This window comes from Macaca nemestrina, chromosome 11 (assembly GCF_043159975.1).
Source record: "Macaca nemestrina isolate mMacNem1 chromosome 11, mMacNem.hap1, whole genome shotgun sequence".
Classification (NCBI taxonomy): domain Eukaryota; kingdom Metazoa; phylum Chordata; class Mammalia; order Primates; family Cercopithecidae; genus Macaca; species Macaca nemestrina.
The window spans coordinates 129,170,389-129,185,483 of record NC_092135.1 but is presented as its reverse complement, the minus strand read 5'-3'; the positions used below and the strand labels follow the sequence as shown (position 1 = coordinate 129,185,483).

The following is a 15,095-nucleotide window of genomic DNA, read 5'->3' as shown; positions in this document are numbered from 1 at the left end:
AATTATTTATTAATTACTAATAAATATTGTGGAAAATATTATCTCTGGGAAAAAGGAGTTAACAATAGTTTTAAGTCTTTCTGCATAGAAAGATACCCTTAGTTTACCTTTTCCCAGCACCATGATGACAAAAACCTATTAAGACATGTGGAATGTCCACTGTGTGACCAGGCAGTATTACTTATTGCTGATAACTATATTTGGATTAGGAGAACTATGAGTGGAAAAAACATTTTAGAAAACATGGGCATTGGCTTTCCTGTGCAATGCATCTCCTGTAATAGATCACGTTCCTTAGGGGTCCCGGGGTGTGTGTGGGGGGGTTGTTTGTTTTCAGAGATACGGTCTTGCCCTGTCGTACAGGCTAGAGTGCGGTGGTATAATTATAGCTCATGGTCCACTTCACTTTCCAGAGCAGCTGGGATTACAGGCATGAGCCACTGCACCCACTAGGGGTATGTGGAAGCTAACTTCACTGGCCTTAAAAAGAAATAAATGGTTCCTGTTCTTCACTGGATTTCCCTATCCTAGAGCGGCCACATATACTTACAAGGTCTCGTCCCTTACAAATGAGGGTGCTCCTTGCAGTAGGATTTTAGAAGTTGTACCTGAATGGCTTTAAGGACTTCCATTTATATAGGACTGTTATCCCGTCCCATATCCTTCTGAAAAGCTAAGTGAACCTAGTGCTAGGTTATGGCCTGTTGGGTCCAGTAAATGAGAATCACAACCTAAGACCACTGGTGGTGGTCATGTGCTGGGGATGCTGGAGTCACCTAGACACTTACTATCTATCTGCAAGCTTTTCCATCCACCCTACTCCCAAGAAAGGTCAGAGTACTTACAGCAACATGTAGCAGGCGTCGAATTGCTTTGTTGTTACCAGAGCCACAATAAGCCATGGCTACAGTATACATTCCAGACCTTCGAAGAATTGGGTCCTAAGAAAAATAATTTAACATTAATCATCAACTTATTTCAAACAGTAACTTCTACAGTCTAACAGGCATAGAGGCATCCACCAAGTAAGCTGGTCTCAGGTAGGAAATGATGAGCTCAACAACTCTTTTGTGGTTGGTAGTTTTTGAAATAAATGGGGCAATAAAACACATAAATACAGAAGGAGGTAGCTGCTCTTAATTCCCACTATGCTATGCAATATGCCTGCCCTGCTTCATACTTTTTAGGAAGTATAAAGTCAAGTCAACGGCAACAGCCACTCCTATGGCAGTCCACTTCCTTTTATCAATCAAGCAAGGAAGTTGGCTTCTAATTCTACATTTTTACCTTATTTAAATTCCTGGGTACTGAGTGCTGAGTGGAAGAAAGATGGACCCTGATAACTGAACAAATTAATTAATAATTTTATCAATAAACTATAACAGTTCTTTTTATCAGATTATAGAGAACAGTTATTACCTGCCACTAACTACCTACCATATACAACACCATTATAAAAACAAAACAAAAGGCAATGGAAAAAAAACCTCATCCAAATAAACAAATATAGAGATTGGCACTGTTTTCTGATAAAAGAATAATGAAGTAAACTTTGTATCTTATTAAATGACTACCAAATCATTCTAAAAATATTAATTTCTTTTTTTTTTTGAGATGGAGTCTCGCTCTGTCACTGAGGCTGGAGTGCAGTGGTTCGATCCCTGCTCACTGTAACCTCTGTCTCCCAGGCTCAAGTGATTCTCGTGCCTCAGCCTCCCAAGTAGCTGGGATTACAGGTGCCCACCACCATGCCCAGCTAATTTTTTTTCTATGTTTAGTAGAGACAGGGTTTCACCATGTTGGCCAGGCTGGTTTTGAACTCCTGACCTCAAGTGATCCACCTGCCTCGGCCTCCCAAAATGCTAGGATTACAGGTAAGAGCCACCGCACCTGGCCCAAAAATATTATTTCTAAAAGAAATCAACTCGTGAATTCCTAAAGAACTATGCTGAATCTGCTTATGAGTATCACCGATATGAAGCTATAGTAAAATTTAAAATCCTCAAATTACTCCCATGTACTTTTCTAATCAGTGCTTTTATTTCTTAAATTCTATTAGGCTTCATACACATTGCAAGAAGTTTTATGAATAAATGTACCTACATGTTCTGATGGGAACAGAGTTAATTTCCAGTGAAGTTAAGTGTTTTTTACATGCTGGAGATAAATGGACAGTGAGGGATGTATGTGATCTCACCTTGTCACGACAGAGAGATTCAATGAGAGCATCAGCCTCTTCCATCCTCCCGTACATTACTAACGCAATGCCAACTGCAAGACCACGCAGAATCTTCTCATGTTGAGTTTCTTGTGCATAACCGACCATGTCCTCAATAGCCTGGGCATTTTTAGAGCCCAACATAACCAAACCTAGGGCCAGGCCAGCTGCTTCCCCTAGCAAGTAACGAGTCAAATGTTAACAAAGAGTTATGTTTTTAAAGTCAATGAAACATCCAACTGAAAGTAGCACGTTTTTTGCATAAACTGTCAAAAAACCACTGGCTTCTGACAGCATTTTTTAAAACCATTTGGTAAAAAGGATACTTTATGTAGAAGCACAGTCATACATTTAGGGTTGTTTTCCTTTTAAACTTTGACAGACTATACCATCAAATCCTATAGTGATTTCAAAGGAGACATTTAGATAACATTTTTTCTACATTATCACCAAGCAGTATGGAGTAAGTAGATCACTCTAATAAATTCCTATTTGCAAAAGTCAGTTATGCAAGTGGACACACAGGATATACCATTTTAGAAAGCCTATATATCATAAAACTTGTTTTAAAAGATAACTTTGACAAATGGAACAAAATTCACTTCAAGTATAGAAATCCATCGTAATTTTAAGAGGCTACAAAATATAGGTAGAAACTAATGTAATTATATTTACATTAATTAATACTTAAGTTTGTTAGCTTTAGAAAGAAATGCTTACCTGTCACTGCATCATCCTGATAAAGGTTTGTTTTTAGCAAATCATAAACATCTTGACGTGCAGTTCCCATGGCTGCCAAACCAAGGCCCAGACTGCCACCATGTCTAACGATCTAAGGAAAAAACATAGATTCCACTGATTTGGTACACTATACTTAACATACAAGCTCTTATTCTAATTTCAAAATATAGTTTCACATTAAATATGCAGAGGTGGGCTCAGTAAGAATGATCAAAGGATTTGATAATCAAAAGGTCAGTGACAAACTCAGCAATTTCAGTTTTTTGTTTGAGACGTAGTTTCACTCTTGTCACCCAGGCTAGAGTGCAATGGTGCAATCTGGGCTCACTGCAACCTCCGCCTCCTGGGTTCAAGTGATTCTCCTGCCTTAGCCTCTCGAGTAGCTGGGATTACAGGTGGCTGCCACCACGCCCGCCTAATTTTTGTATTTTTAGTAGAGACAGGGTTTCACCATGTTGGCCAGGCTGGTCTGGAACTTCTAACCTCAGGTGATCCGCCTGACTTGGCCTCCCAAAGTTCTGGGATTATAGGTGTGAGCCACCGTGTCCAGCCCAGCAATTTCAGTTTTAATAGAATGATATTTCCTGATGCCAAAAAATAATGAGCTGAGGCTGGATTGGTGGCTCATGCTTGTAATCCCAGCACTTTAGGAGGCTGAGGTAGGAAGATCACTTGAGCCCAGAAGTTTGAGACCAGCCTGGGCAACATACGGAGATTCAGTCTGTCCAAAAAAATAAACACAAATTAGCTGAGCATGGTGGTGCATGCCTGTGATCCCAGCTACTCAGGAGGCTGAGGTGGAAGAATGGCTTGAGCCCAGGAAGTTGAAGCTGCAGTGAGCCATGATCATGCCACTGCACTCCAGCCTGGGCAACACAGCAAGAAACTGTCTCAAAAAATAATGATAATAAATTAAAAAGTGAGTTGCAAAATGAACGTGAGAAAACACAGTGGGCAGAGAGAGGCCAACTCTCTTTCAGTAGGTTTACATGAGAAGGGGAGGAAAAAGACTGAACAACTAAGAGGGAGATGTCAAGAAAATAATTTTGTTTAGGATAGATGAGACCTGAGTATGTTCATGGGCTGAGGGAAAGGAGGCAGTACAGAGTGAGAGGCTAAAGACAGAGGAGAAAAAGGTATCTAATGGAACATGGTTGTGAAGAAAGTGGTTGAAAATGAGGTCAGAGTACATCCGAAATATATACATTTGAAAGAAGAAACTTTAGTGGTCATCTGTCATTTTTGTCATTTTTGAATGCACGGCATCCTTCTGTTGGTGACAGCATCCCAACATTCCCTTGGTAATACTCCTCCCCACTGGTTAGAGTGGGACTGTCATTTAAGAAGCTCCCACCTTCTCCTAGCCAAAGTGTGACCCAACCCAGAGCAATACAATGCTCCTTCTTTGGAATTTTTGTCTTTCTTAAGTGGAATAACCCAAAGGCCAGAAATGTTTCAAGTTCATTCATCCTGAAGGTAGGGTCCTGAAAAGGCTATTTCATTAGTTCCTGTTATCTAGCATCTGTGGTGTTGCTCTGGCTCCTTAACCTTTGTGAGAACTAGTTTATCAGCCTTTCTGTTAATTATATAAGGTATTTCCAATAAACTTCTTTTTTTTTTTTTTTTTTTTTGAGACGGAGTCTCGCTCTGTCGCCCAGGCTGGAGTGCAGTGGCGCAATCTCGGCTCACTGCAAGCTCCGCCTCCCGGGTTCACGCCATTCTCTGGCCTCAGCTTCCCGAGTAGCTGGGACTACAGGCGCCCGCCACTGCGCCCGGCTAATTTTTTTCTATTTTTAGTAGAGACGGGGTTTCACCATGGTCTCGATCTGCTGACCTTGTGATCCGCCCGCCTCGGCCTTCCAAAGTGCTGGGATTACAGGCGTGAGCCACCGCGCCCGGCCTCCAATAAACTTCTTATTCGAGTTAGTTAGAAATGGTTTTTAATGCTGTCTATTGGTGTTTCTTTTTTGTAACCATAAACCCTATCCCATAAGAAAGTTTTTTACCTGAGACCAGAGGAAATAAGGTAAAAATGTGTGTACTTGCACACATGATTTGTGGCTAAGGGGCTTATTAATTGAGACAGATCATCCTATTGGCTTCAATCTTTTCACTTATGCATGAGGGCAAGGTTTTCTGGATCACTTAACTACTCTCCTGATGGCCCTCACTCCAGTATAGAAGTCAGTCTAAAATTGTATTTTAAGGTTCCTTAAAATAAGAACAGGGCTACTTAGTAAGCTTTTCCAAAAGATTTACATTTTAAACAATTATCAAAGATCAAAACAAGCAAGGATTCTAACTTCTGAGAGATTGCAATTTCTTTTTTTTTGTTGTTGAGATGGAGTCTCGCTCCGTCGCCCAGGCTGGAGGGCAGTGGCGCGATCTTGGCTCACTGCAAGCTCCGCCTCCCAGGTTCACGCCATTCTCCTGCCTCAGCCTCCTGAGTAGCTGGGACTACAGGCACCTGCCACAGCGCCCGGCTAATTTTTTGTATTTTTTAGTAGAGACGGGGTTTCACCGTGGTCTCGATCTCCTGACCTTGTGATCCGCCCGCCTCAGCCTCCCAAAGTGCTAGGATTACAGGCGTGAGCCACCGCGCCTGGCTTGCAATTTCTTTAGGCCTTAATTTCCAGCAAAATGTTAGGGCCCAAACTAGATGATAACTAAGGTCACTTGTAGTTTTAACATTTTAAGATGAAAGTGTGGGAATACAACATGTTTTACAAATACATGCAGGGCTTAAAGGAGCGAGAAACACAATTTTAGCTCATCAAGAAGGAAATGAAATTACCTAAAAAAAAAAAAAAAACAAAAAAACAAAACCCAAAAAAACCCAAGATAATAGTTGTTTTGGGTATTCCTAAATCCTATGAAATCTCCAGTCACTAAAATAATTTGGCAAATATGTTATCCTGGATTCTTGAGTTTTGGAAACTTAGTTTTCCATTTTAGTACTTACATCATTGCTGGCATTCTTAAGCTGATTAAGCAGATAGTCAATTATATCACCACCATGATTGGCATGAATAAGACCTAGTGCATAGAGACCTCCACCTTCCTGATAGGCTGATCCTGGAGAAGTATCCTTGGGAAGGTATGTTGCCATTAACTGTAATGCTTCTTTTTCATGACCCTGTAAAGGTAAGCCATGACAAAGCTGTCAAAAAGAGAAAGTAAGAAGAAAAAAGACACAATGTTTTCTATGACTACTGCCTTTTCCCCAGAATGTTCACTTGCTAAGAGAGGAGGTAGGGGGCTCTCTCTCATATAATTGTATCACTCAAACAAGAGGACAAGCCTTTAAGAGACCCAGTTACACTCTGGTTAGAAAAAAAAAAATCACAAATGCTTCAATTTTTTTTCCCTTTGTTTTATAACATTTGCCCAAATCCATCTCAGATCTCAGACTATGCAAATAACATTTCAATTTATCCTTTCAATGGCTTATACAGTCTTTATAGAAATAAATTTCCACTTTTTATTAAAAACAAACACACATATAAATATTTTAGTATCTTATTTACTTTAGCCTTCCCTACAAGATGACTTATCTGACTTAACAAAGTATACTTGTTAATGAATTATAATAAACTTTTACTTTTTCTTAACCCCAGAAAAATTACTTCTTTTCAGATGCCTGTTTACACTGACCAATATATGTTACCTTATGAATTACACCCAAACTGGCTGTAGCAGTAAATTTTGCCCAGTTAGTGGCTCTGGCCAACCATTCCAAGTTATCTCTGTAAAAAAAGAAGATGTAGTTATTTTAATTAGTATTAAAACAAATGAATTCCTTAAAGCTTTTTAACACTAAGGTCAAAAACATTAAAATTTTACCTTGAACACTTTCAAATTACTTTGTGGATCTCAAGTTACTACTGATTCTATTTTCCCTCTTAAGCTGTTCTTAGTATTTTAAGGATTTTTAAAATGCATGATATGTGATTCTACTATAAATAAAAAAAAAATTATATAAAATTTTAGAGCTTAATGTATTTCCTTCAAGAGACTACAATCAAGCCAAGTAATAAAAGGAATTAATTTTACCTTAAAACAAGTAGAAATACGCAATAACAAATACATAAAATAGCAAAAATATACTTTAGAATTAAGGACTGGTTAACAAGGGAACTACTGTTAACACAGTGTCTGTTAAAAAGGATTTTAGGCCGCGTGCGGTGGTTCACGTCTGTAATCCCAGCACTTTGGGAGGCGGAGGTGGGCGGATCACCTGAGGTCAGGAGTTCAAGACCAGCCTGACCAACATGGCAAAACCCCACCTCTACTAAAAATACAAAAATTAGCCGGGCATAGTGGTGTGCGCCTATAATCCCACCTACTTGGGAGGCTGAGGCAGGAGAATCACTTGAACCCAGGAGATGGAGGTTGCAGTAAGCCCAGATTGCATCACTGCCCTCCGGCCTGGGGCACAGAGTAAGACTGTACCCAAAAAAAAAAAAGATTTTAAACCAAAGTGGAAATCACCAAGCATATTTACCTAAGAAACTGGTCACTGGTTGTCCCACAGTGCATAAAAGAGTTTGCTATAACGGTTGCTGTATGACATACGGAATTCCGTACTGCATCCTGCAACAACAAATAGAGAATTGTTTCATCACTGGCAAAGTATTCATATATGCACACCCTCACACACACAGTCAGAGGTCCTATTTTGTGGTAAAAGCATGAACAAATTGAACTGAGATTTAAAATATGGATTTTGGCTATTTCTTTTATAAAGACTAAATAGCTAGTTTACACAAACAAGCAAGTCAAAGTTTTATTTGCAGTTTTAACAGAGCTTAACGGCAGATTTTAGGTGGGGAATTTAGACAGTGGATTTTCTATCCTTTGGTTTAAACTTGCTTTTTCTCTTCTGCATCTTGCTGAAGGTCTCCAAGGTATTGCGATAACCTGAGGAGCAGTGCTGCACCTCTGACAGTTACCAAATAATTTTGTTTATTTTTAGTTTTTGAGACAGAGTGTTGCTCGGCTGCCCAGGCTGCAGTGCAGTGGCGTGATCTCAGCTCACTGCAGCCTCCACTTCCAGGGTTCAAGGGATTCTCCTGCCTCAATCTCCCAAGTAGCTGGGATTACAGGTATGTACCATCACGCCTGGCTAATTTTTGTATTTTAAGTAGAGACGGGGTTTCACCATATTGGCCAAGCTGGTCTTGAACTCCTGACCTCAGGTGATCCGCCTGCCTCGACCTCCCAGAGTGCTGGGATTACAGGTGTAAGCCACCGTACCTGGTCAAATTTTGTTTATTTTTAATGAGACTATATTATAAAGACTAGCTTTAAATTCTCATGAATGGAGACCATATGATTCTGCATATTTTTTGCCATTTGCAAAGACTATATTAAAAGTTTCAAAAAGCATTCTTACATATGTTTCAATCAAACAACTATTTAACCATCCACTAATATATGGCTATAAAAAAATGATTTTGGGAAGGGGTATTGGGTAAATAAGAGAAGGAAGATTTTTAATGTTATATATCTTTTTATATTAAAATATTTTGAATCAAATATATTCCTTGCTAAAAAATTAAAATTAGTATTAATAACTGTTAAGATCAGTATCTCAAAAAACGTTGCAACAAGGTAAGAATTGCTGCTCTCAAGGACATCATAGTTCAATGGGAAATACAGACACATAAACAAACTGAATTAGTATTCTTTTTTTTTTTTGTAATAAAAGGAAAGCACAGATTTATTGAAATGAAAGTACACTCCACAAAAGTGGAGCAGGCTGAAGCAAGCAGCTCAAGAGCCTATATTAATATTCTGATTGTGCAATTTGTCTAACTGCTCCATGTATACATTAAAAATGAAAAAATGAGTTAACTAAGCTTCCCAACAAGAGACAAACATAAAAACAGGAGCTCAGGCCGGGCACGGTGGCTCATGCCTGTAATCTCAGCACTTTGGGAGGCTGAGGCGGGCAGATCACAAGGTCAGGAGATCGAGACCATCCTGGCTAACACGGTGAAACCCTGTCTCTACTAAAAATACAAAAAACTAGCTGGGCGAGGTGGCAGGCGCCTGTAGTCCCAGCTACTCGGGAGGCTGAGGCAGGAGAATGGCATGAACCTGGGAGGCGGAGCTTGCGGCGAGCAGAGATCACACCACTGCACTCCAGCCTGGGCAACAGAGCGAGACTCCATCTAAAAAAAAACAGAACAAAAAACAAAAACAAACAAACAAAAAAACTGGAGCTCAATCATTGCTAATTTTCTTCCTTTCTGACAACTTCAAAAGGATCACTGATTGCTATTTTTTCAAAACTTACTTTTTCCTTAATTAGAAATAAAATACAAGAAAGTATCCAACAAGAAATATTATAATTACTTACATTCAATGAAGAAGTAAATATTTATAAAAACCCTCTCTTATTGATGAATTTCTTACCTTTGTGTTTTTTAGAATCATGAGGTCTGTATTATTGTTTCGTATTAAGAACTGCAGATGTAACTCAATAGCCATTTCACCACTTAAAATTTTAATCATTTTCAAAGTCTGGTCCTTAGGCTCTGGACTCTGCCAAATCAAACAAAAAAAAATGAAAACTCATAAACAGTATTACTATAATCCACTAATCCAACTTTTTTCATCAGCCCTAAACCAGTGAAATTCAAGCAGTCCATTTTAAGAGAAAGGATAATTTATTTCTTTATTTTTTTAATTTTTTTTTTTTTTTGAGACGGAGTCTCGCTCTGTAGCCCAGGCTGGAGTGCAGTGGCCGGATCTCAGCTCACTGCAAGCTCTGCCTCCCGGGTTCACGCCATTCTCCGGCCTCAGCCTCCCGAGTAGCTGGGACTACAGGCGCTGCCACCTCGCCCAGCTATTTTTTGTATTTCTTAGTAGAGACGGGGTTTCACCGTGTTACCCAGGATGGTCTCGATCTCCTGACCTCGTGATCCGCCCATCTCGGCCTCCCAAAGTGCTGGGATTACAGGCTTGAGCCACCGTGCCCGGCCTAATTTATTTCTTTATTAGATGCTACTGAGATAACACACTAGCTCGATGGAAGAATACAATTCATCCCCCACTGGCTTTCAACATAAAATGTTTAAATATTCAAAAAAAACTGGGAAAGAATAATTACTGATGACATGCAGGAAAATTACTTTTCATTAAATGAGTCCATTTATATTTTAATTGAGAAACTTCCTCCTTGAAATTGAGAAAACTGAATAATCAACATATATATATACATGGAGTATAGTGGCGCAATCTTGGCTCACTGCAACCTCTACTTCCCAAGCTCAAGCGATTCTCCCGAGTACCTGGGATTAAAGGTGTATGCCACCATGCTCAGTTAATTTTTGTATTTTTAGTAGAGACGGGGTTTTGCCATGTTGGCCAGGCTAGTTTCGAACTCCTGACCTCAGGTGATCCACCCACATCGGCCTCCCAAAGTGCTGGGATTACATGCATGAACCATAGCACCCAGCCTTGATTTTATGTATGAACTACCATGCCACCAACACAACTTTCCAACCAGACGAAGAACAGCTGAAGTTTATATACCTGAGCATCAGGAACCAAAAGTCCTGATACAGGAAGCATTTACATCTAACAGACCACCGCTGTAATATTTACCCTACCCTTCCAATACACCACAAACATTAAAAACAACAAAAACAATTAACCTCCCTCCCATATATGTTGCCATTTGCTAGAGACCATACCTTTTTCTCACTTTGTGACAGCTAATTTGAAGTTGTTTCAGACAGAAATAACTTCTGCCTGAAGTAAGGATCTAAGAATTTGATTTCTTCTAAATGTTTTTTTGGGACCAATTTTTAAAACTTTAATCTTTACAGAAATTCGTTTTTATAAAATGACTTTGGTATCAAACTTAACAATACACTTTAATAAAAGCAGGTATATAATACGTACTTAAAAGAATTTACAGGCCGGGCGCAGTGGCTCAAGCCTGTAATCCCAGCACTTTGGGAGGCCGAGACGGGCAGATCACGAGGTCAGGAGATTGAGACCATCCTGGCTAACACGGTGAAACCCCGTCTCTACTAAAAAATAAAAAAAAAAAACTAGCCGGGTGAGGTGGCGGGCACCTGTAGTCCCAGCTACTTGGGAGGCTGAGGCAGGAGAATGGCGTAAACCCGGGAGGCGGAACTTGCAGTGAGCTGAGATCCAGCCACTGCACTCCAGCCTGGGCGACAGAGCGAGACTCCGTCTCAAAAAAAAAAAAAAAAAAAAAAAAATTTACAGTATCCTATGGAAATATATATTAAGTAATAATCTCGACTTCAAAAAGCACACTCACTGGGCATTGTGGCTTGGCTCGGTGGCTCATGCCTGTGATCCCAGCACTCTGGGAGGCCAAGGCAAATGGATTGCTTGAGCTCAGGAGTTCATGACCAGCCTGGGCAACACAGCGAACCCCGTCTCTACAAAAAATACAAAAATTAGCCAAGCATGGTGGTGCACGCCTGCAATCCCAGCTACTTACTTGGGAGGCAAAGGTGGGAGGATAGCTTGAGCCTGGCAGGCAGAAGTTGTAGTGAGCCAAGACTGTGCCATTGCATGCTAGCCTGGGTGACAGATCAAGACCCTGTCTCAAAGGAAAAAAAAAAAAAAAAAAGCATACTCACTGCTTCTGGTGTCTTTCCTACAAATGCATTGCCTGTCTTTTCTTCTGTTTCCATCGAGTCACTGAAATGAAAAGAACCAACAATCAATAATTTTTTCTGAAGAGAAGTACAATTTGTTTATACCACAGATCTGAACCATGTCCAAACTGAATATTTTGCAAGAAAATAATGTTTACTTAAGTATTACCACTAAGAAATAAAAAATTCTACACATCTTTAAGATGGAGGCAATCCAGTTATTAAATTTCCTCCAAATAATAAAAACATACAAAGTAACTAGGTTAGCAAAACCATGGACAACAAATACAATAAGAACAGGTGACAAAATACCTCCTTCATTCACAAAACACAGTCAGGTAAAGTAAAATCACCACCAGTTACAAAATGGGCTTGAAAAGAAGTGGTTGAGACCCCAACTACTCTTAAATCTAATCAGCCAACACTCCCTTGTAGGTCAAAGCACCATACTGAGGAAAAAATGCTGGGCAGAAAATCCAAGTTAAAAAGGCAGGGACAAAGATAAAGAAGGTACCAATAAGCCTGGGCAACACAATGAGACCCTTGTCTCCACAAAATAATTAAAATAATGAACCAGGTATAGTAGTGAGTGCCTGTAATCCCAGCTACTCCGGAGGCTGAAACGGGAGGACTACTTGAGCCTAGGAGTTCAAGGTTACAGTGAGCTATGATCGCACTACTGCACTCTAGCCTGGGCAATGGAGAAAGGAAACAGAGCCAGGAGATCCTAAAACAAAAGCCATAATTTTGTATAGTACTCCACAAAAGCAACAGAAGAGGAAATACTAGAGGGCAGTAAAATTGGAAAAACTATCCTAAACAAGCCTCCTTTGGAAAAGTTTAGAATAACTAATTTCAGTAAAAATAAGCTACAGAAAAGCATCAAAGTAAACTCATAAAATATTAGAAAAAAGTTATTTCAAAACAAGAGAAATGAGGAAAATTATATAAAATATACAAGAATATTACATATTAGAATTACAAAAACTCAGAAATTAACATGACAGAACTAGGGAAAATGAGAAATAAAAGAGAAAAAAAATCATTTCAGAAATGAAGATTAACTCAGAAGGAACTTGTAACCACCACACATAAACCTTAAGAAAAGGAGAAGGCAAGAAGAAAGAAAACTTGTTAAATCAAAAATAAACAAATAGGCCAGGTGCCATGGCTCACACCTGTAATCCCAGAACTTTGGGAGGCTGAGGCTAGCAGATCACCTGAGGTCAGGAGTTCGAGACCAGCCTGGCCAACATGGTGAAACTCCGTCTCAACTAATAATATAAAAATTAGCCGGGCATGGTGGCCTGCGCCTGTAGTCCCAGCTACTCAGGAGGCTGAGGCAGGAGAATTGCTTGAACCCAGGAGGTGGAGGATGCAGTGAACTGAGATCGTGCCACTGTACTACAGACTAGGTGACAAGACTGAGACTCTGTCTCGAAAATAAATAAACAAATAAATTATATCCCCCTAAGATTGAGAAAAAAGTAAAGATGCTGCCTCTTATCACTTCTATAATGTATTGGGAATCCCAGCCAATTCAGAAAAAAACAGAGAGGGAAAAGGTATAAAGATTACAAAGGAAGGAGTAAAATGGTCTCTAACTGCAGATGACAAAGGTGCCAATAAAGAAAATTCTATAAAAGGATCTACTTTAAAAAATTTACTTAAAAAAATCATTTATAAAGCTATAAATATAAATGATTTTATCAAGGTCATAAGATTCAATGTTAGTATATAAAACTCAATTATATTTCTATATACTACCAACAAAAAAAAAATAGAAATTTAAAAATACCACTTCACAACAGCATCAAAAAACAAATTATACTTAGGGATATAAGAAAATTAATTTAAGAAAAGATGTGTAAAACCTCTGCACTGAATCTACAAAACACTACTGAGAAAAAAAATAAAAAACCTAAGTAAATGAAAAAGATCACCATATTCCTGGATTACAATATTCAATATTATCAGGATTTCAATGTGCCCCAAATTGAAGATATTCAACACAATCCCAATCAGAACACCCACAGACTTATATAACGCAAAAAATCTACAATAGCCCAAAGAATCTTGAAAAAGAAAAAAGAATCAAAATTGTAGGTCTTACAATACCTGGTTGCAAGACTTACCATAGTTTTAGTAATAAGGAATGAGGTAGTGATATAAAGAAAAACAAATATAGGCCAGGCGCGGTGGCTCAAGCCTGTAATCCCAGCACTTTGGGAGGCCGAGACGGGCGGATCACGAGGTCAGGAGATCGAGACCATCCTGGCTAACATGGTGAAACCCTGTCTCTACTAAAAAATACAAAAAACTAGCTGGGCGAGGTGGCAGGCACCTGTAGTCCCAGCTACTCGAGAGGCTGAGGCAGGAGAATGGCATAAACCCAGGAGGCGGAGCTTGCAGTGAGCTAAGATCCGGCCACTGCACTGCAGCCTGGGTGACAGAGTGAGACTCCGTCTCAAAAGAAAAAAACAGAAAAACAAATACAGGCATACCTTTGTTTTACTGCCCTTCAAGGAAGTCTATTGGAGCCACTTTTCCAAGAGTATGTGATCACTTTGTCTTTCTGTTACATTTTAGTTATCCTTGTAATATTTAAAACTTCTTAATTATCATTATATCTGTTATGGTAATCTGTCATCAGTGATCTTTGATATTACCATTGCAGTTGTTTTGGGACACCACGAACCACATCCATATAAAACAGCAAACTCAAAAATGTGTGTGTTCTGACTGCTCCACACACCGATCATTCCTCCATCTCTGTCCCTCTCCTTGGGACTCCCTATTCCCTGAGACACAACAGTATTGAAATTAGGCCAATTAATAACCCTACAATGGCCTCTGAGTGCTTAAGTGAAAGAGAGAGTCCCACATTTCTCACTTTAAATCAAAAACTAGAAGTGCTAAAGCTTAGTGAGGAAGGCAAGTCAAAAGTCGATACAGGCCAAAGGTAGGCCTCTTGCATCACAGACAGCCAAGTTGTGAACGCAAAGAAAAAGCTCTTGGAGAAAATTAACAGTGCTACATCAGTGGACACATAAATGATAAGAAAGCACAACAGCCTTATTGTTGATAAGGAAAAAGTTGTGCTCTGGAGAGAAGATCAAAGCAGCCAAAACCTTCCCTGAAGCCAAAGCCTAATCCAGAGCAAGACCTTAACTCTTCAGTTCTGGAAAGGCTGAGAGAGGTGAGGAAGCTACAGAAGAAAAGTTTGAAGCCAGCAGAGAGCTTGGTTCATGAAGTTTGAGGAAAGAAGCCGTCTCCATAACATGGAGGTGCAAGGAGAGGCAGCAAGTGCTGATGCAGAAGCTACAGCAAGTTACCGGGAAGATCTAGCTAAGATCATTGATGAAGGTGGCTACACTAAAAACAGATTTTCCATGTAGACAGAATAGCCTTCTATTTGAAGAAGATGCCATCTAGGACTTTCATAGCTAGAAAGAAGTCAGTTCCTGGTTTCACAGCTTCAGAAGACA

General features: G+C 39.6%; 1 protein-coding gene across 1 annotated transcript in view; it reads right to left on the bottom strand.

The window, feature by feature from the left end:
- Window positions 1–15,095, bottom strand: part of LOC105474013 (proteasome 26S subunit, non-ATPase 1) — a 122,012-nt gene that overhangs the window by 89,236 nt on the left and 17,681 nt on the right. The window contains exons 8-15 of the mRNA XM_071073522.1: window positions 11,590–11,650; window positions 9,380–9,508; window positions 7,464–7,552; window positions 6,627–6,705; window positions 5,922–6,095; window positions 2,939–3,050; window positions 2,198–2,394; window positions 846–941 (exon numbers count right to left, since the gene is read on the bottom strand). Of these exons, the coding sequence (XP_070929623.1) occupies window positions 846–941; window positions 2,198–2,394; window positions 2,939–3,050; window positions 5,922–6,095; window positions 6,627–6,705; window positions 7,464–7,552; window positions 9,380–9,508; window positions 11,590–11,650 (937 nt within the window). The remainder of the gene's footprint in view (window positions 1–845; window positions 942–2,197; window positions 2,395–2,938; window positions 3,051–5,921; window positions 6,096–6,626; window positions 6,706–7,463; window positions 7,553–9,379; window positions 9,509–11,589; window positions 11,651–15,095) is intronic.